Source organism: Pseudopipra pipra, chromosome 1 (genome assembly GCF_036250125.1).
Source record: "Pseudopipra pipra isolate bDixPip1 chromosome 1, bDixPip1.hap1, whole genome shotgun sequence".
NCBI lineage: Eukaryota > Metazoa > Chordata > Aves > Passeriformes > Pipridae > Pseudopipra > Pseudopipra pipra.
Genome location: NC_087549.1, coordinates 74,333,501 through 74,355,706, shown reverse-complemented (window position 1 = coordinate 74,355,706; position 22,206 = coordinate 74,333,501). Strand labels below are relative to the sequence as shown.

At 40.0% G+C, this 22,206-nt stretch overlaps 1 protein-coding gene across 11 annotated transcripts in view; it reads left to right on the top strand.

The window, feature by feature from the left end:
* The first annotated feature begins 11,502 nt into the window (after positions 1–11,502).
* The window catches only part of CTNND2 (catenin delta 2), a 632,676-nt gene continuing 621,972 nt past the window's right edge, over positions 11,503–22,206 (top strand). For 2 of the 11 annotated variants that reach the window (XR_010432020.1, XM_064661542.1), the window contains exon 1: positions 12,426–12,757. Coding sequence is in view for 9 of the 11 variants with exons in the window: in XM_064661542.1 (XP_064517612.1) it covers positions 12,721–12,757 (37 nt within the window). In the remaining 2 variants the exon portion in view is untranslated. Of the gene's footprint in view, positions 11,664–12,425; positions 12,758–22,206 lie in introns of those variants that run through there. The other 9 variants (XM_064661497.1, XM_064661469.1, XM_064661487.1 and 6 more) reach the window with 7 other exon arrangements.

Sequence of the window (22,206 nt, the reverse complement as noted above, 5' to 3'; positions counted from 1 at the left end):
ATTTATGGAAATGACTGAAACAAATACATTCATTGTCAGTTATTTTTGAAAATTCATAGGGATAAGAGGAAGCCTAAATGCAGACTAACCCTAAGAATGGTAAAAGGAAGTGAGCTGGAGGATTTCACGGGGATTTTACAGATTTTTCCTTGTCATTGTGGACCCCAAGTAACCTTGATACAAGTAACTAAACCATTTCCAAGTAGAGAAGAGACTGAAAGATTACAGGATTAATAGCAGCTAATGCGGATTTGTAAAAAATTAAACGCGTCAAATCAATATAATTTTATTCTACAGTGGGGTAATGAAACTTGCGCATAGAATAGAAACACAGAAACATAGAAACATGTTTCATATCACAATAAAAACTTCGAATGATGTCCTACATGATACTCTATAGGCAGGTTAGGAAGACATGATGTAGACAAAATTTTATTACAGGATGATCTGGATAAAGTCTGCTACAGGGTGGGTGTAAATCTTGTTGGAAACCTGTAATCCAAAGGGTAGCTATCAATGAATTGCCACCCACAGTACAAGAGGTCTGCTCAGAATCTGTTTTACTTAAATCTTGTCATTAATGAATTTGATACTAAAGTAAAAAGAAGCTTATTAAATGCACAGATGATGGAAAACCAAGTGAGGCTGCAGGTAGGCTGAAAAAAATTAGAATTTAAAATTACTTTGATAAATTGCAGAAATGATCCCACAAAACAAAAAAATTCAATGGTGACAAATGCGATGTGCATTTCTGCAAGTAAAAGGTGAAAAGCAATCTATTAGAAATCAGTCCTATGGGAAGAAATACAATATGTGAGCATAAAAAGTTTACTCTCAGAGGATGATTTTTGAAAGACAGCGCAGTTTTAAGCCATCCATGTGTCTACGTTCTGCACCTGTTACTTAGTCCTGTTCTCCATATACTAGGAAAGAAGGTGCACAGTATTTTAGATAAGGTAAGATTTAATTTGGGGTATTTAATGGTTTTGAATATAGTTCAGAAAAGGATGAGATCTTCTCTCTGGAAAAATAATGCCAGAAAACAATAGTTATCTGGGCAATATATCTTTTTTACTGTTGCATCCAGAAGCAACAACTTCTTTCCTGCTTTTTCAAAATATACCTGCAGTAGACAGGTATATTTGGATAGCCACCTTTAGATTGGCTGGCTGTCTCAGCATGTGGGGATGGAATTCAGAGGGAAGTTGCCTCAATTTGTGAACTGTTAGGAATCTTCAACAAATAAAATCACCACCAATTTCTAAGAAGATATGTTCTTTTCTGTGTTGTCCTATGTAAGATACAATAATGATTCTTTCCACAGCAGTTTCAAAGGTTTGTAGGCTATAACAGCCTATGCCATGTCATTCAGAAACCATTTTAATTCATCCATATATTTTGCTATATAGAACGTAGGATGCTTTTTTTATGTAATTCGTGGAAAGGCCAAAATGGCTTTAAATCCCACCTCCCCACTCTTTCACTGTTTTGAGCTCTAGATCAAAGAAGTCTATCAAATTCATAGTTCATTCAAAAATCTGAGTGCTTCGAGGTGAAGGAACAGGTCTGTCTTGTGTCACTTGGGGACACAACAGGGAAGGGTAAGCTGCCTCTGAGAAGGCGTTGTGGTATATGAAGTATCTTGACAGGCTTTCTATAACAATTCAAATGTTTTTAATCAATCAAAATTTAAACAACTTTGCCTTTTTTTTTTGTTTGTTTGGTTGGGTTTTTTTTCTTCACATAATGGCTTCTGTGTATCCTCTTTCTGTAAGAGAAAATGATTATTGAAAACTGAGTTTTCTCAATAATTTCTGATTCACAGCCAAAGAACATCATGTGAAATGAAGTCTCATGTGCAACTTGTCACATAAGGCACTACAGCAGTAAAATTACTAAGAAACAGCTCAAGAAGATACCTTGGGAAATGTAGAGTGTTGCAGCTAAAATATTTTTGCTTACTATTTTTTGCTGAATACTAGGAGTTCTGTGAAGAATATGCAGACTGTCTCAGTTGCTGTTGCAAAAAAGATTTCAAAGGAGCACTAAAAGATCTGAAGTTTATTAGGTATTTTAAAAACCCACAGGACTGGAATTGTTCTTTAGTCTTCACGTAAACTATTATATAATCCAAGTTGCTAGTTATTTATTGTTACCAGGGGTGTTTTTGTTTTAATATCAGTGCATTTCTTCTACCAGTAAAATACTGTGTAAAAATCAAATTATTTCTCTGTGGCTGTTGTTCTCTTCAGAGTCTGCGAAAAACACATTATATTGCTTAGAAGAACACTGGGTGATGTTATCCTCTAAATCCTGTTAATAAATGACTCAGAGAGGACTGGCTTTCTTTTTCTTTTTTTTTTTTTTCTTTTTTTGTTCTAGATCAGTTTTCTTAAGAAGATGAGCTCTAGTTGCTTAAACATAGTGTTAATACAAATAAGTAATGTAAGGTTATGTGGAAGGTAAAAGTTATGGGAAATGTAAAAGATATGTAACACCTGTAATGGAGGGACATTTCTTAAGAATATTGTTGAAAAAAAAAAAAAAAAACAAAAAGAAGACACATAAAAAGTAATAAACCCCACTGAGATACACAGAACCTAAGGAACAAGAGATAACAGAGACAATTTCTATGACCATATATCTCAGCTCACAAATTGAGTGAACACAACTGAACAAATCACTCAAGGCCTTGGGGTGGTTCCACCAGCTTTTTGTAACTGACAAGAAGGGGTGCAGAGGGGGGAAAAAAGAGTGTCATAGGTCTCACAGGAAGAAAGCAAACTTATTCTCACAATCTTTAAGGGGTATTAAGGGAATGAGTGCAACTTACCATAGGATGTTAGGAGTTAAAAAACAAAGGTTGACAGAGTTGGCTGAGGTAGACAGTAACACTGAAAAGAAATCAGGTGATCATAGATCTATAGAGACAAGAAATCAAGAGCAAAGGAGGCATCTGTGATATAGTAAGTGAAAGAGCCTTCCCCATTGCTCTGGAAGGCTAATGAACCTCCACTGCCTCTCTGATCTGAAAGAGTTGTCAGAACTGTTACTATAATGGTTAGGAGCGCGTATTTTTAGGCATTCTTCACAACAAAGTGTAGTAACCTGCAGCATCTGGTGGGCAACTTCACCTATTTCAGTAACATCATATTTGTTTGCCAATTACTCATAAGAGGGAAAGCTGAGACTGTCTGACAAACCACTGGGAGAAGAGGAGCTTACCAGCCATAGTCAGTGCAGTCTGCCCTTCACAGAAGTTCACATTGTGGTGGCTCTTTGTATTTGCTCACTCTGAAGTACACTGGCTATATTCAGGGATTTTTTCTATCTTGCTTCTATGTTGTTCCCTATGCATAGACCTCAGTCTAGTCTAGTGTGTGTGATATCCCTATTTAATATGTGAAACAGTAGAAGCCAGTTTTATGGAAGTTATGGACATATCCCGTATCAGTGAAGACCTGTAACAGAGTATCCTAACCCTCAGTCATCTGTTCTAATGACTGCCCCATATATATATTAAACGAAACACACTAATGGTCTGCTATCTCTATCACTGTGACAATCTTGAGATTGTTATTAGATACATTAAAGCTCCAGATCACATTTCTTATAATAGACTAATGCAATATTATATTTGAAGAACAACTCACTAAACAACCTCTGATGAAATACCCTTTACATATCAAAGTATTTTTCTTCACTGTAATACACTGACCATTACTTCTACACATGAAACCTAAGTGAAACATAAAACTTACATATTGTTGAAATTAATGCTTGCCATTTTAATGCTTATAAACACACAGTGCATTCTATAAAGAGGCAAGGAATAATTGGTCAAAAATGGAAGAAGGGAAATTTAGATTAGATATTAGATATTAGGAAGAAACTCTTCACTCTGAGGATGATGAGTTACTGGAACAGGTTGCCCGGCAAAACTGTGGATGCCCCATCCATGGAAGTGTTCAAGATGAGGCTGGATAAGGCCTTGAACAACCTGGTCAAGTGGGAGGTGTTCCTGCCCATGACAGGAAGATTGGAACTAGATGATCTTCCAACTCTGAACATTCTGTGATTCTATGATTCTTCTTTCTTTTGAGTTCTAGATACAAAAACAAAAACTGTAGCTTTTGAAAAGTGAGGACATTTAGCTACTCTGGACTACTAAAATAACATGGTAGAAAGACGAAATCCCTTACATTTTGATTTTGTGGTTTCTTTACAAGAAACAGCTACCTCGAGAAAGTGCATTCTAGACATAAAATTCATATCAAGGGTATGAAGATCAAAGTCTACTCTGTGTCACATGACTGCTTGATGCAGTATTAGGTTAAATTGGCAACTACCTTGTCAGTTACTCATTGGAGTAAGCAACAGGAAAAAAGAATCCAAAGATGGATAGTTGCTCACCTGTATTTTTCTATAGAATATGTTTAAACTTCCAAAAACACAGTGCTATTCTCTGCTGCTTTATAACAGCTGAAAAATCTCCCAGGCATCGCAAAATAACATAAACATAGCCAAAGGTCACCAAATCTAATACAAGTTTCTAAATTGATATCCTAGAGTGAAAAAGGAATAGAATTGCCATCTGAACTTTGTATGTGACAAAAGTAACTTACTTTAGGGACACAGTTGACAAGGGAAATGTCAAAGATTTTTTGTAACTCAGTTAAAAGGCTTTACCCCTTTAAAAGGATTCTTGCTGTTGAGTTCATGAGAGCTGTCACAGCACACTTTTAATGTCTCTCCAGAAGGACTGATGCTGGGACTGACTATGTTACTTTTGAACACCTGCAGTTGTTCTTATAGTGTACAGCCACAGTAGAATTTGTGGAAATTCCAAAATCCAGCAAAAATAACTGACTAAGTAAATGTAATATAAATCCATTTTTAATAAGTACTTGATAAATAATAATAATTAAAAAGCTTTACATTAGTATTTAGAAACATCTTTGTATTTCCCTCTTAAATTTTTTACTACCTTACAGCTCATTACTTCCATTTCTTTTCTTCTTGCACAAGAGGTAAAAGAATACTAAACTCAGTTATCTTTTCTTTTTTTAATTTAAGTGGGTGGTGTTGATAAAATATATCTTTCTGCTTTGCACTAAGTTAAAAATAACACAAGGGAGGTCAGGTGTGCAGTAATACAGAGATTTAAATAACAGAATTATATGAGAAATAAGAAGTTAGTTTTTCTGCTGAAAAAGCATAGGGTAAGAAGCTCAAGTTTTCCTTCACCAGCTGTTACCCTGAAATTGAAAGAGCAGGAACAGAACAGAAAATGAAGGAAAATACATCCTGTCCCATGTGGTCCACATATTTTCTTGACACATTTAAAAGTTGTGCTGAAAACTATCGCAAAGAACATAGAAGGACAGCGACAGCCTTCAAGAAAGGTGTCAAGCTGAACAATTTATAATTTATTTCCACTTTTACAACATCATTGTGAAAATCTAGTTTCCCAGATAGAAAACCATTATATGTAAACTTTCATAAGAAAAATTCAGTATTTTACTCCTCCATTGCACAGTTAGCCATTCTACTCTTAGATTAATGGCTATTTAAACTGCAGCAGTTGGTCCTCCTTTGTTGCTGAAAATTATTCTTTCTAAACTACAGAGATTTTAGAAGTAAGCTTACTACTGAAAACTCTATGGGATGATGACAAACACACATCTTTCTAGTGCAAATCATGTATAGGACCAGATACATCCAATTATGCAAGATAGCCTGTTCAAAAAGTGGCAAAACTGGTTAATAGGCATGAATCGGATGATCTGACACAGTCCAACGTTTTTTGAGATGAACTAATTCTGAGGCCTGACAGAGAGAATTGTCAGGTCAAAGTGTGAGACAATCTGCTTCACAACTATGAAGTACAGAAGAGTTCAGTTGAGAAAAGAAAGGAAATGAGGCAGTTTGGGCCTCAGTATGTACACGACACGCTGGAGGACCTTGTGTCTACATTGCAAACAGTGCTCTCCAGATAGCACCCATGTGTGACTTCAGCCTTGGCACTACCAGTAGGGGAAAGGCTTTGACTGCACCAACAGCATACTCAAGAAACTCCAGGTATGGATGCAAGGAATATTACAGTGTGTCTTCCTGTACCTTAAGACATTAATGTATATGCCATATAAGAAGAGAATTCTTACAAGGAGTCCTTGCTAACTATTGTACCCATGGAGCTTCAGAGGTCTGGCTTTTCACAAGAGTTGTTAGTGTAACTATTAGATGAAACTAGAGCAAGGTTCTGAACAGGTGTCACATGAGAAGCTCCTGAGCATTGGAAAAACAGATCAACAATCTTCAGAAATTTAGAGCCATGCTGGTTGGAAAAAGTAAAAGTGTATAACTTTTGGAGGACCATGTTCATGGAGTATAACAGTCAAGCAAAACTAGCTTTATCTTTCCTGATGCTGACTAAATATAATAGAGCACAGATTAAAAGTGACCTAGCATTCCATAATTGCAAGATATGCCAAGTCACTGATTTTGCTTTCAGGGTAGGTAATATCTCAGTCTTATGCAATATGAGGTCTAACTAGATGCTCTACTGATTCCTTGAATTCTGTCAGTCTTTTAAACTGTGGAAAAATACATAGTAAAACTCATACATAATTGGATTAAATAAAAGGATAATCAGTATAACAAGATTTCACTAACTTTTATTCACACTGCACCATTTTCTGTGTCTGTAGAAAGTTTTCTACTTGGATTTTTGCAGGATGGTCTTTTTTTATTCAATATGCAAGTACAGTGAAGAGGAAAAAGAATCCAAAAGGTACAATATAGTTTTGGGTTATACCTTAATCCTAAATGCTTTTGTAGCTTTTAATGTATTGAGGGATGCATCCTGAGAATGTCTTTGCATTTCAATTAACAATAAAAGGGATAACCATGTTTTGAACTATTAAAACTAGACTGTAGTTTGCAGCTGAGTTGACATCAGACTGCTCATAATACTGGGTAACATGAAGATAGATTGAGATTACTCTCTTTCATGAGATTAGGGTTGAGAACTTTTTTCAGAACATTCAGCTCTTTGTATAGCCTATGCATGTACAGGATGTAGGAATCTATAACAGCAAACTTTCTTTTACCACATGCTGAAAAGAACACTACATTAATTTTCATTTCAACTTCTGGTCTTCCATCTTTCAAATGACAATACCCCAAAAAGTTTAAAAAACAAACAAACAAAGAAAAAAACCCCCCAACCCCTCCCCCCCAAAAAACCCCTCCCCCCCAAAACAAACAAAAACCCCCCAAATCAAAACCAAACAAAAAACCAAACTAAAACCTCTAACCCCTCTTTAAATCAGATGTGTTTAATTGAGAGGAATAAGCATCTACATTCTCTCTTACCCTCTTAATATTTCCATTATGTTTTTCCTTGAAGTTAAGTAAAAATCCAACAAGCTCATTAATCAGGAACACTTAGATAAGTTTTATTATTAAATAATGAAGTCCCCCTACTATGCCTTGAATAGGAGTGCTGGTTGATTGTGATTGACACAGACAATTGAATTAAATTGAATTTTTAGCTTTTTGTATAATTTTTTATGAAAATCCATCATGCTCAAAATGCCAAATAGCTTAGGAAATTAATGGCAGCTACTAGCTAAATAATTATTCTTGAAATGATTTTTTAAAGTTGAGTAGGTCCAAAAAACATTTTAAACCAGCTGTTTCAGAGAGATTTTGCTCATAACTGCCTATGTGGTCATCGATGGATGAAGCTAGGAATAAGAAAATCCCAGTCATGTCCTAGGGAACCAAGAGTTGTCTTCAGTACATACAAACCAACTCTCTCAATGCAAATGCAGATTCATTTACAAAATCTTCAGGTACTACAAATTCAATTGTATCTTCCTATTGCCAGTCAAGCTTAGCACTTCAACACTAATTTACTCATAATCAGACTGAGTCAAAGCCAGCTGTGCCTCAGAATAGAAAATACCTTAGATTTCTTTAGAAGACTTCTGCTAAAAAAAAAAATTTCCATGAGATCAGGACATGAGCTTATACAAATACAATCATGCAAACCTTCTGTTGTCATGTCATCATTGGGGCATAGAAAGCCAGTGTCATCCCAGGATTTACATATACTTTGTTACTATATAATATTGTGCAACAATTCAGAAGAAATGGAAAATATAGATAGTATTACTATAATTCAAAGATGACTTGACTTTTTAAAGATAATACCATAGTCAAATAAAAGAGAAGAAATTTGGATCAGTTATTTAAATTCGTTACCAGTGTGTGCATTTCAAGAAACATGCTCTTATTTGAAATGTAATTCAATGGATGTTGAATAACTGCACCTTTAACTAATTCTTAGAGAGGGAAAAGACAGTAATTGCAATAACTTCTTTGAAATATTTCTCTAAACTTGAAAAACTAATTATGCTTGGCTGCTTTTTCAGTTTATTAAAAAGGGAAAAAAACATGCTTTTCCAATTTTATTCCAGATTTGCTGAAGATTGCCTGAAACATGAATCTATTACATACACCTAGTTTTACTTCAGTTATATTCTTAGTATAGAAGGTTTCCATTGACTTCAGTGTGACAAAGGAAGTTGCTGGATCCTGACCATTACAGAGGATCTCAACAATCTTCATATGAAGTACAAAGTTAAATTTAAACATAATCTTCAATTAAGAAAGTCAAATCAGCCAAAAAATATTTTCCCTTCTATCCAAACATTCAGAAAACAAGCTCCCAAACTCTGTTCCTAGAAGGATTAAATTAAAATTAAATACAGTTTTTATTGAGACAGTACAAGCAGACACAACTAGTGCCTGTATCTAGGTATCCCATATTTTTGATGCATTGTCTAACTGTTGACTAATGGACTTTTCCTTGTGTTCTTCTGCTGTGAATTTCATCCTTTACATGTTGATGAAATTTTCCACAAAGAAAAAGTTATATTTCTAGTTAGCAGGATGGGAAGAGTATCACTGGCAACCAGCTCTAGTAGCATGCAACTCTTGAGCCTAAACTTAAACAATTTGTAACTGCTATTATTCTTTATAATACAGTCATTTAGAAGACTAATTATCTGAAAATTCTATCACTGAATTTAACTCTATTCATGTTACTACTTTTTTTTTCTGTTTTCTAAAATTTTTTCTTGTCGTTACTTTGACCAAATAGACATTTGAGGCCTCAAGGGCCTTTGTAAACCTAAGGGGCAAATACAAATGGTGAAGATGCTTTTACAGCTTCTGTGCTTGAAAATATTGGCCTTGCCATGATAATAATTTGCTTTTCTTTTTCCACCTTTTTCAAGAAAAAGAATCAACAACACACAAAACTAACTCAAACAAACCCTTAAGAAAGCTAATCAAAGCTTAGGATAGATACATCGTGCCCAGGCATGGACCTGAGAAAACGGACTATCTGTATTTGAGAAGGCTGGGACTGCCCAAAAAAGTGAACAGCTTTCAGCTACATGTGCTTTTGGCTTGTCAGAACAAGAGGTTTAGTCACTGGGAATGAAGTAGGCAGACAGTACCTACCCCTAGATGGGGCAATCTCTTCCAGAAGTCGATCTCACTCTTTTTTACATTCTTACCCCTCACTACTCTCCCTTACCCTTCCTCTGTGACAGCAGCAGCAAAAAGCCATTTCTGAAAATCTGATTTATTTCCCTTGTCCCATTTCTCCATATCCATAAGCAGGGCTCAGTCAGTCTTGGCTCCTTCTCTGACCTCCCCTGGTGTCAGAGAATATCGAAAAGGTGATGCAGGGAGAATCAGGGGTGATAAGCAGGAGGAGAAGCTTTGTGAATCCTGCGACACCTTAGGATGAATTACCTGTCATGCAAAATAGTGGTGGGAAAGAGGAAGTCTTGTGAGAGAAAAACAAATTTCTTCAGACACCTCCCAGATTCCTCCAAAACACTTCTGCCTCCAGCTCTCACTTTCCCTACAGAGGGTCTACATTATTATATACCTTTATTGCTACTATATTTAACTTCCAGGCTAGACTACTCAGATCAGTAAAGCTAGCTGGGTAACCTTTACAGTGTAGGGAGAATCAGGTGTCTTAGGTACATCCTTCACTAGCACACACTGCTCATCCCACAATTAGGCCAGATATGTACAATCCCCAGGGCCATGAAATGCCCCTATTACATGGCTATATTTCAGGGAGAATGAAAGGAGGACATGGCCTGCTTCTAGCCCTTTTACCTCTTTTTCCTTTATTGACAGAAAGACCTTTCAGCTTTGAAAAAGAGAAGAGGCTAGGCTGCAGAAGGTGGATCACATAGTGCTATGGTGGATCTAGGATGGTATAATACCCAGTAATTTTATTATCAAGTACATTTTGAGGTTTAACAGTAGGACAGTGAGTCTAGGTAACTACCGGGTTATACACTATTTTCAGTTCAGAATTAGACGCCTGTCTCAGGCTGCGAATCACAAATCCAGGGTCTTGGACTTAGGAGACATTTTATTCTTCCTCCAGACACAGATGATGAGCTGGTTTTGTTTTTTCACTCTCCCTATTGCTGGCTTCAGTGACCAGTGATATTATCTAGGGTGAAAAGTAACTTTTGGTCTAACCAAAAGTTTGGGCAAAGGACTAGTTGGTTGCTTTTGTACTCAAGTCAAGGGCAAGACTATATTCACTGGTGTGTTCTGCCACTAGCAAGCTCGGCTCTGGTTGCAACTCAGTAGGTGTTGAGAGGTGGAGATGCATGCCATACCAGTACTTGATAGTTAGGTTTGGGACTTACTCTGGTTTCGAACCTAGAGGTGCTCTGCCCTCAGGTCATAGTAGTTGGGCAAAGTCTGGTTTGACATTGAAGGGTGCTGCCAGACTGAATCACCCTCAGTTGTAACTTACTGATTTTGACACAGGTGGATAGGCCACCTCCACTTAACCCAGAAAAGGGACATATACTAGTCATTTATATGGTTCAGTAAATATGGAAATAAAACTCCCCAAAAAGGAGACCTCAGGCCGAAAGCAAGGCATTCTGGTGCAGGGAAGATAAGTAGCCTTTGGCGTTCCCGTGAAACGAACGGAGGGGTAGTCACCCCAACGAAAGCCTCGGTGAGGTGAAGGGGGAACTTCAGCCAGGTGAAGCTCCTTCTCGCCGGAGTCTGGGGAAGCTGCGAGAACGCCAGGCGAGAGGTGGCAGCAGCGAGTCGCCGTGCAGCCCGGCCGCGATGGTCGGTCGGTCCATCGGTGCCGCTGCCGCCCCAGCTCAGCCCGGCGGCAGGTCCCGCTGCCGCGCCCGTGGTTGTCCCTGCGGGGCCCGCCATGACATTTCCAGGGCGGCGGGCGGTGCTGGAGGGGCGCAGGGAGGCGGCGGGGGAGGATAGATGGGAGCGCCTTGTCCTGCGGGAGCGGCCGGCATGGCAGCCCCTGGCGTCCAGGGCACATGCGGGTCCCCTCCATGCGGGGCAGGTGCTGCGGCCGCGGGCTCGGGCAACAAATGACCAGCTGTAGGCGCTGCCCTGGCGCCTCGGCCGAGTCTGTGGCTGTCCTCATTGCCGCGCTGATGCTCAGCCTGCTGTGAGCGGGAATTGGCAGAGGTTACCCCGGGCAACAATCCCAAAAAACTGGTGGTTTTGCTCAGGTACCAAAACTCCGCGCAGCGAGTTGAATGGAGCCCTGGAGTGGCAACTTTCAGGTGAGTGCTGCAACTGCATTCCACACAAGTTTCTCAGCGAAGAGTTAAGGGTGCGCAGGAGTAAAACATGACTTCCATATTCCTTACCCTCTTTGCTCGCAAGAAGACTTCTGAAAACGTGGTAGATTTCCCACCTAGGTTTCCCAAGGATGGGAAGAGGGAACCGAAGGAAACACGAGCCGGGGAACGAGCTCTTGCTTCCGTGTTGCTGTCACCGTTTTGGCCGGCAGACCTCAAGTTCCCAACCCATGACGGCAGGAGCCGCGGTCACTGCTGAGGGGCTGCTCCACATCGACGCCCCCCGCCCCGGGGTGCGCCTCCACACCTGCGCCCGCCGCCTCGCCTCCTCCTTCCCCACTAAATCAGAGTCCCCCCCTGGCTGCAGGGTTATTGGGGAAATACGGGGGCGCGCCCCTCTGCGGCGACACTGAGGGGGACCCGGCCCGGCCCTACCTCGGCCCCGCCCGGCACGGGCGGCGGCGCCTCATCGGGAGTGGGGCCACCCGCCCCCCTCTCTCCCCCCCAGCGCCGGCTGCTCGGCCGCGGCGGGCGCGCTCCTGCTGGGGAGGGGACGGGCAGGGAGGGGCGGAGGCAGGCGGGAGGGAGGGAGGCAGGGCGGGCGGGAGCGCGGCGGCGGCAGATGCTGCGGCGGCGGCTGTGTCTCCTTCGGCCACATCCCGCGGCCGGTGCGCCCGCCCGGCGCGCTGCGCTACGGCGCCGCCGCGCAGCCTGCCCCAGCCGCCGCCGCCGCAGCGGCCCCGCGCCTCGCCCCAGCGGCGGGGCGGTGGATGCCGAGCCCTCCTCGCCCCGGCAGCCAGCGGGCAGCTGTCCTGCGGCCGAGCCCCGCGGAGCCGGACCGGCGCGCTCGCGCGGACACGGGGACGCACGGGCGCACCGGGGCACACACGCACGCCCGGGGGGGGGCAAGCCGAAGATGCTGCAGCTGGGCAAGGTCAGGACCTTGCGGTGAAGCCTGGGGCCGTCGCTCGCCCCCCCCCCCCCTCCCCCCTTTCATCCTTGCCTAACGGACTGAGGATTTGCTCTTGGGTTTTGGTATATGTTTGGGAGCAACCACGCTGAATCGGCGCCGATCGGTGAGTACGACAGGCACCGTAATGGTGCCAGGTGCCCCCCCCCCCCCCCCCCCCTTCCTGCCTGCGTGATGTTTCTTTTTGGTGTCGGGTCCTGCGCTGCTCCCCTCGCCGAGGCAGCCGGGCTGGGTTGGGCTGCAAGGAGCAGTGTTTGTGCCTTCAGCCGAGAGGTAACAAAGTACGTTATTTCCCCATGGTTCTTCCTCCCGCGCCTCCCCCCTCCATCGCTTTCCTCCCTTTCTTTCTACGTTAGTCGTTGCTTATGTAGGGCATCCGCGGCATGGTGTCTCCCGACGCCCTGCACTAATGTGCTCGTTACGGCAGTGAAGTCATGGGCCAGGGAGGAGGAGGAGGAAGACGAAGAAGAAGGAGCCCGGGGACCCGCGGGCGGGGGCAGCGCCCGGCCCTGCGCGGAGCCCGGGCCCTGGGGCGGCTCCGAGCGGCTGCTGCTGCGCGGTTCTGTGTGTCTGTGCTGCATGTGTATGTGTATCTGTGTGTGTGTGCGGAGGGGTGTGTGGGGTGTGTGTTCTTTCTTTGAAGCCACCGTCTGCGAAATCCTGCGCTCGAGGAGCGGGCGGAGGGGGTGGGGAGCGGAGCCGCGATGTGCGCTGTGATGTTTCGTTGATCTATATTTAATGGCTGAAAGGAGAGATGCTTTTCTTTCCTTTACCCTTACCTTACTCTTATTCTGGTGTGTAATGTGCTTGCATTGATCGGTCAAAGCGTAGCTTCAGCTGAATCAAGTCACCACAGAGGAAGGAGGTGCAGTGGCACAGGCAGTTCATGTAATACACAAATTCATCTGGCCAGGGATCTTGGAGAAAAATGAAAAAAAAAAATCTAAAGAGGGATAATTTTAGAAACCATGTTAAATTTCCCCTGGAGGGATCGGAAGCACGAATAGATGGAAGAGTGTAATACAGTATCTCCTACAGATACATTTTCTTATACTTTGTTAGAGTGTGCTTTGTTTGGATTCAGGGTGTCATGGTTAACCCTATATATTACAGGAAGAAATATCCAAAACTTGGGGAAATATTTAGAAATTAAGAGGTCCCTTTATCGAACACCCAGTTCGAAACTTTATTGGCTGTAGTAATTGATATTTTTACCCCTTAAAACAAGTATGCCTTTTTATTGGCAATAACAAGGAAAGTAAAAACTTCACATTGCAGGTTTATTTTCAAAATCTTTATAGGTAGCCTGTATGTAAAGTGAAAACCGTGAGTCAGCCCGAGCTGTGGTTCGTAACAAACCTCTCCATAAGGTACGTCAAGACTTACGTACCTCAAGATAGAGAGAGGACAACCCAGAAATACATGGAGTTTATGTAAGTCTGTTGAGGCTTTTGCAAAATCAAGAGAGGAAAAAAAAAATCTTTGTCATCCTGTATTTAAGGATATATTCATCCTGTCTTAAAAAATAAACTGATTATATAACTCATAGGCTGGGTTGATAATTTTCAGGCAGCCTACTTAGTTGGTCAGTGTATAAACGACATGGCATGAAGGGGTTAAGGGCAGGTCTCCAGAGAAAGCTGCTGCATATTCTACTAGTGGGCCTCTGAGACTCAAGTGGCTTTAGGGCTTTTATGAGCCTATTTGCCTTTACACAGGTTATCTGGAGAGGAGCCCCAACCTTAAATCCAAACCACCTAGGAAGGCTGTGATATTTAAGCAAAACGTTATACGATGTTCAAATACCCTTGTAATACCATTTCTGAGCCAAGTTGGTGAAGCTGTCTCTCTTCAGTCTGTTAATGACTTGACCCTTTGGGAGCCTTGACTGACTATCAGTCTGTGTCTCGCAAAACTGCAGAGAACTTGTGATTGATCATCGACATTAATGAGAAGTTGATTAATAGCTCGGGACTGGGTTGAATGTGATTATGTTAAATGTTGTAGTTCCGAAACAGGAGATCGCATCTTGATCACGTTGCACAGAGATGGTTTTTGCAGTCTGTTATATAAGAGAGGCTTGGAAAAAAAAGGGAGTTGCGGGCTGTGCTATGTATACGTACCAAAAGAAATACCCCTCAAACCTGCTGGTAGGAAGCAAAGTATTTATTTCTGAATGCCAGTTGTATGACTTTTTGTGGATTGCAAGAAAGATGGTTTTGGGAGAGAACTCCAGCTATAGTGCTCAAGTTCTGGCTGTCAGGTACCTTAACAGATGTTAAAAGCAATAAATAGCTCATTGGTGACACAAGTTTGTGACTTCTGGTTTTTTTGGATAATGATACTAAAAAAATTTCATCCTCACATAATGAACTCTGACAAGCAGCTGCACAAAATAGAAATAGTAGCAACTAAAAAAAACCAAGATGTTTGCATAATTCTGATTTGCATAATTTACCTTTGCTGATGGTGGTATCAATTTAATGGCTGTGGTTCAGCGTTGAATATTTGTTTCTCAAGACACGTGTAAAATGAACTTATACTACAAAGGAAGTACCAAAGCAGTTTATTTTAAGGGTTTTAAGAAATGCGTTTTTAGGTAGGGCTTTAAATTGGCATGTAAATGGAGCAGCTAACAGAATCAGCGGAACTCATGAGTGTTAAATTTTGCACTAAATTTCAGATACACTTTCTATTTCATGGTTCAGTGTGATATGATTTTTAGAGCTGATCACTTGTGGAAATTCCAACATATCTTTGTTAGGATTTCAAGCATATGTTTCTGTCCTAGAAATCCCTATTTTCAGAAGTATCAGCAAGGTAAGGAAAATGCATTATTACAGTGCTCTTCACTTAAATAAGGACCTGTGGTTTTGATGCTTATTGATTGTGCTTGTAAGTCATGAAGAGTTTGAGATTAGTAGTTACAGCTGAGGTTTGACAAAAATGAAAATTATTGTATTAGCCTTTGAAGGTCTCAGTAAGATGTTATTGCAGGATGAATTGTGGATGCTTATTTAACTGCACAATATTAAATGTAGTAGTATAGTTATTAATAGTAAGCAATAAACTTTAATGGAGGCAGCATTTTTAAATATAGTAAATTTTTTTTTTAAGTGACAGAATGACTCTCAAATAGGACTAAACCACATTTGCTCTTAAAGAAGAGGTTGTTTTTGTCATGACAAAAGATATTACACTATGGAAAATGTTATTTTTTCTGACCTTTGTTTTTTATGGGTGCATGATGGGAAAAGTAATTTCTTTCATGTGAATAAGAAGTCTCCATTCAGGACAGGAGTGCAGTTCTCTGCTTATGCACTGCAGAACCACATGACCCTTTGGCTAATGGTTCCTTTGTAGTTAGGCTCACTTGGAAAGAAGTCTGAATGTAGCATGGCACACTGAAACAATTTGTTCTATCCCCTTGGGGTGTGCTAACTTTGTGTCACAAATGGGTTGTAAAAGCAGATTGCTTGACCAGATTCTCTGGCACTATACTGGACAAAATTTAAGTTCAGTAATATTGCAAACGAAACATGGTAGCTGTTTGTATGTAAACCAATTGCCATGTGAATAGATATTATTTTTTTCTTGTATTAACTGCCAGTTCAGTGTAAAACTGAGAAAAAGAGAAACATCTCATTATCCATGAGAGCAAGTATTTAATATTTGTTTAAATTGCTCTTGGCATGCTAACTTCTAGTCCATCCTACTGACTCTTAATCTGGCTATTCTACTTTACAAAATTCAGTTATACTAATAAGCAATAACTTCAAGACACATCAGCATGCAAGAGTATGTATTATCTTGTCTTTTTTGTCACTGCCTATTTTACTGAAGTTTCTAGAAAAAATAATAAACCCAAACCAGGCTTCTAATGAAACTCTAAAACTTCGTGCTTCCCAAAGCTGCCAAGAAGGTGATAACTTTCTAAAATTCATATATAAAATAACTGTGTTTGATGTTGCATTTTATTGTGGTTCATTGCATTAGTCATAGTAATTCTAGTGTATAACAAACCATTATTTTCTGCTTGTTTTAATTCATTTTAAGAAGCCACATATATGCAGAGTTTGAATAGTAACATCCAAAATCAAGAACATCTGAGACTCAAAGGAGCTTTACATTTTCTAGTGGAAGATTTTGCCTTTTCCCCTCCTATTTTTCCTACATTCCCCTCTCCCACTCTTTTTTTTATTTTGTTTTTGCCAACTTTGCAATTGATTTCTTCATCTCCCAAAAGTCTTCACAGTGCAGCAATTTCGTTTTGGTCAAGAAAATTACTTTTGGAAACTGACAATAAAACTTGGATTTATCTGCTTAGTGTAACATACATGTATTCTTTTTTAAACCATGGCTACACTCTCCTGTTCTAACACAGTCAGTTGTTATTCAGCTAAGCAGCACCAAAATATCCCTTTAAGGTTGAATTTTTGCAGGGAGACAAATGAAATAAACAGCTAATGTAAACAGGTATTCTGATGAGATTCTTAATTGTTTTAAATCCACTGGATAAGACTTAGCTCTTACACACTCATTTATATTAGATTAATTTCTTTCACATTACTAAGATGTTTGGGAAAATAATTAGAAATAAGTTGCAATGTTGTGGTAGAAAATTACTGTACCTCTTAGCTCCACTAGGATTACTAAGGGTTGTAATCTGCATCCTGTAAAGGTATAACATGCCTTCCATCAGAACCAGCAAGCAGTTTGGAAGGGCGACTGGCAAGGAGCATCTCAGAAGTAAGTCAAGGCTCCAGACAATGAGTTTCAGGGTAGTTCCCGCTTCCCAAGGGAGTACTTCTGCAATTTTTGAAACTGGAAAGCAAAAAAGCGTGCACTGAATGTTGAAAACAGAACGTGTGAACCTTACAGTTTTTCTTTACAGTTTTCCACCAAAATACTGAAATTCATGAGTGTGTGTATTTTTGGAATGCTAGCGGATCTAGAGATGTTTTTGTTGGTTTTGTTTGGGTGTTTTTAATATATACATTATTTTAGATTTATGTGAGCAAATAAACTAACTTTTCTGAGGACGACATACATGAATCAAATCCTGGCATCCTAGTATTTTGTCCTAATGTTGTAGTTGGCTGGTGTCCTACTTAGAGGGGCCGGGACCAGTTTACCACTATGTGGGTATAACCAAAACTGTGTATTCTACACCTTCTATGTAATTTCTGATGGACTGTTAATAATGGATCATTTCCAGCAGCTACCTAGGGCACAACTGACACCTCAGGCTACAAGCTGGGCGTTAAAGAAACCCTGGGAGGGGTGTTTCTTTGTCTTCACACTAGTAACTGTGATAACAACTGTGATAACTCCCCTCAGGGGAGGTATTATCACCTTCACACCCAGCCTGAGGGGGCATCTCTGCTAATGGGCCATACTGGAGCGGCATAATAGGCAGCTGCAACCACCTAGACCATCAAAGACTCTGAAAATATCCCATGACTCAGAGTCGAATCACCCGTCGTGAAACTCCCCGCCCTGGGGGAGGTACTGGACATTCCCACTTGAACCTGAGCGATTATAATCTTGGAGTCTTGGGACTTCTGGTACCACTTGTCAGATCCAGAGGAGGACCAGAATTTCAATAGGACTTCGACTGCCACTGTTGACAAGACTGAGATCATTACTTCAACAGGACTGTGACCATCACCCAGACCAACAGGTTTTCCTTTCCTTATACTTTACACCCAGGGGGACCATGGGGTGCTCAGCACAGGGGCCAACCAAACACTGTTCTGTTCTTGCCCAGTGTGCTGGGTTGTATATGTGTTTTCTGAGGGTGAAAACCAGTTTTTCTCTGTATCATTGCATTTATTGTCATCTTTTTTTAGTAACTTGTAACTCTGACTTGTTATCTCTCTTGAGTTGGGTTCATTTTTCCCGCGGGTTTACTTCTATAACCAGCGCAGCTGGGTATTAGTCAGGTTTATTTGAAAGCAGGTTGTTGTCCCAGTCAAATTTGCTTGTTCAAAAATAATCGTTCTTCTTGCCAAGAGGTTGACTGTTGCTTTACCCGTTTGGCATACGGGAAGGCAAAAGCCTTTTCATGCTCATTTTTTTCATGAAAAGTGTCATGGCATTACATATGGATGTTCATATTCAGGGAAAAGCAGAGTGAGAAGGCAGAAGGCTATGTCATAGAATTGTTATCTAAGGAAATAACAGCTTAAAGGTTTTCAACAATGGATATGGCTCAAGGTTAGACATGGAAATCCTGCCTGGACAAACCTTTTACTTGTTGTCCTCTATCCCAGAATCTGTAGAGTAATTGAGTTCTTTAAATAAGCAGATGCCTGAAGACATTCCTAACACCATTACTTTGTCACATTTATTATATCAACTAAACTTCAGGATATCTTTTGAATGTGCCTAATTTCTGAATGGCGTGATACTGTAATAAGTGAGATTCTATGTGATCTAGAAGCTGAAGTCTCGTAGAAAGTTGGAGTTGGGGCTTCTAAACAGTTTAGATACTAAATACAAAGTGGTATATCTAGTGAATTCTTCCAAATCAAGCATTTTGACAAATTTTAACAATATGATTAGTCATATTTGATACTTTCTGAATATTTCTGATGAAGTACCTGTATTCTTGATCACCACATAATGGTTACCTGAACCTTCAGTTCAGTTCCTAACCTTGTCTGACCTAGTGTGCTTAGAAATGCAGTGACTAGAACAAAAAAAGATCTGTGTCTTTTAAAAAGTTTGTGCTTTAATGAAGAAAGTTGACAGTAATTGATGAATTGCATAATTCTTGCTGCAAATGGTTTTAAAGCTTGAGTTACAAGAATAATGTGATTTTATATGTGGATTTCCACTGCAGTGCTGATGTATGTCATCTGGTGGTACAGGGGAAAACTTGGAAGTGTGACAGTGCATCTCTTCTTTATAAGTGTCAAAAATATAGAAGGCATAATGCATTCTCAAAATTTTCATTACAGTTAAAGCAACAGAAGACAGTTGGCTTCTGTTTTCTTTATTTCTGTCATTTAACTGCATTAAACTTAGCCACAGAAGGATTTGGAGTAACAGGGTTGGAAGTTCTGACCTGCTTAGGGGTCACCAGGTTAATTCCCAAGTACCTCAGCTATGTCTATGTGATTTTCAGAAGGTGAAGTTTGGTCCATTCTGAGAAAATAGTGTTTGTCAGCTGCCACAGACGTCGAGGATTAACCACTCCACATACATTCATTTTATTGATGACTTACAGCATTCTATAGTTGAATGCGTAGGAGGTAGACAATACCAATTCCTCTTTTTCTGCCATATAAACATGATGGTCCCTTAAAGATTTTATAGGTTCATTAGTATGTATTTTTGGTTGAAAGTGTTTCTGACAAGATTGGCAGCTTATTCCACTTATTTTTTACTTGTGAATTCTATTGCCTTTACCAAGAACAAGTAAATTATTATACAGAGGCTCAAGAATCTTGGAGGACTCTGACTTAAATGTCTTCGAAGAAGAATGGACAGGTCGAGCTTAATTAGAAACATGCATGTCTTATCAAAGGGTAAATTTAGAATCATAAGTTTTAAGAACTGGCATTAAAAGCAGAGTCATGATACCAAAAAAGTCTTTTTCATATAAATGGTAGCATTGAATAGAAGTCATAGTATATCTGTGAAGCCTAATGCACTATTCTGATAAGCGATTGTTTAATACCCTCAGGTAAATAGGCCTTCCTAATATGTGTCATTACATAGCTTTTTCAATAAGAACAAATTCCAAAGCATGCATTTCTGGTCAAATTATGGAAGTTCGTTAGCCTCTGAGTGTTTCCACTGGGATCCTGTGCACTTAATTCTCGATGCTGACTCTTATAATGAGCACCCAAAGGATGGATAATACTCCTCATTTCAGAAAGGAACAAACATTTCTGTGTATCTTATGTAGTATAGATCTGTGTGGCAATTACTTTATGTGGATGAAATGGAAAGCTATGGGGTGAAATGTAACCTTTACATCTCTTCTTTGCCTGTTTTGAGGTTGAGTTTTGATTAGTTATCTTAAAGGTTCCCTCTCTGTAAATACATTTTAATTAAAAGTAGCAAAGATTAATCAGCTTTGTAATTCTTACTTTTCTGTCCCTAAGTCTAGGAGGCACAGTTCTTATTTAGGTCTTGCTGGTTTTGTTTGGGTATTTTTTTTTTTTTGCCAATCTAAAGAATTGTGAATTTTTGGTAGTGAGTAATATTTCTTGTATTTCATATGTATTAGTATAACAATATTTGAACTGAGCAGAGGAGACATCTGTTTTTGACTGGTAAAAACAAAATTCCAGGCTTTGATCATGTTTTATGCCTTCAGTTTAACTTACAGTGGATAAAAGTTTACACAGATAACTAAAGCAATTTTGTTTGATTCACAAAATAAGATTTTTTTTTTTTTTTTGTGAGCAAGTGCAAAACAAGGATTTGAGGAATGTGCTGTACCTGACAGTGCCAACTAAGTGGTACATAAGTTTGACCTACTTTCAGGATTTTGGGACATCTTGGATTTTCGAGATCTGGCATTTCTGTTTCACCTCCTGAACACTCTGGTGTCATTTCATTGGAAAGCCTACAGGGTAAAGTCATTTAAAAGAACCTGATTTTCCTGTTTGTGTGTGAAATCCCTATATGTATTTACTGAAACCAGAGCTTCCCAGTAAGAGGGAGCAGGAGTTTCCTCTACAACTGTGCTCTACCCACCAGAGTCCTCAGGCTGACATTGCTGATGGATCCCTCTGAGACTCTTAGCATGGTCTCCCCTAAAAATATCCAGTGAGGAGCTACTTGGCTTTTGATCAGTGGTGATGACAATATTTCAGGTCCCCAAATGACAGATTATTGGTGATCTATTGACAGAACAGAGTTGGAGCAACAGTGAGCAACAGTGTTTATCAAGGAATTAAACAGTCTGCAATATAAATGGCTTTTATGTGTTTGTGGGGGTTTTTTTCCATTTGTTCTAGTTTTGGTTTTTGGTTGATTGATTGGTTGGTTTTGGTTGTGTTTGGATTTTTGGGGGGTTCTGGTGGGTTTTTTTTCACTGTACACAACGTCCAAAGCAGAGAAAGAGATCTGAAATACTGGTTACAGCAGACGAAAAAAAGGCTGGGTAGGAAGTTGGGGACAGGGAGACAGACTGGAAAGCACAATTGCTGTATTGTAATGAATAGAAAAGATGCTAATTCAATCTTTTAACATAGGTAGCTGATCCAATCTGATTTCTTGCAAATACTTTTAGAAATACATTTTTAGGAGTGTTTTATTTACAAAAGTGCATCAGTTCTAACAGGACATCTTGCACAGATAAGCAATAAACAATTTAAACATGTTTAAGAAATGCATGCATGAATGCATATATTCTACTTGTATACTGTAAGCATGTATGGAATTAGTTGCACCTGTGTCAAATGTTAAAATTCCTCTGTTATATGTATGTTACATAACTTGCATATTAACCTCAAAAGCAATGTAATTTTGTATTCTCCCCCTGACAAAACAGAGTTGTACTCTTACTGAATTTGGTAACAGAAATCCATCTGA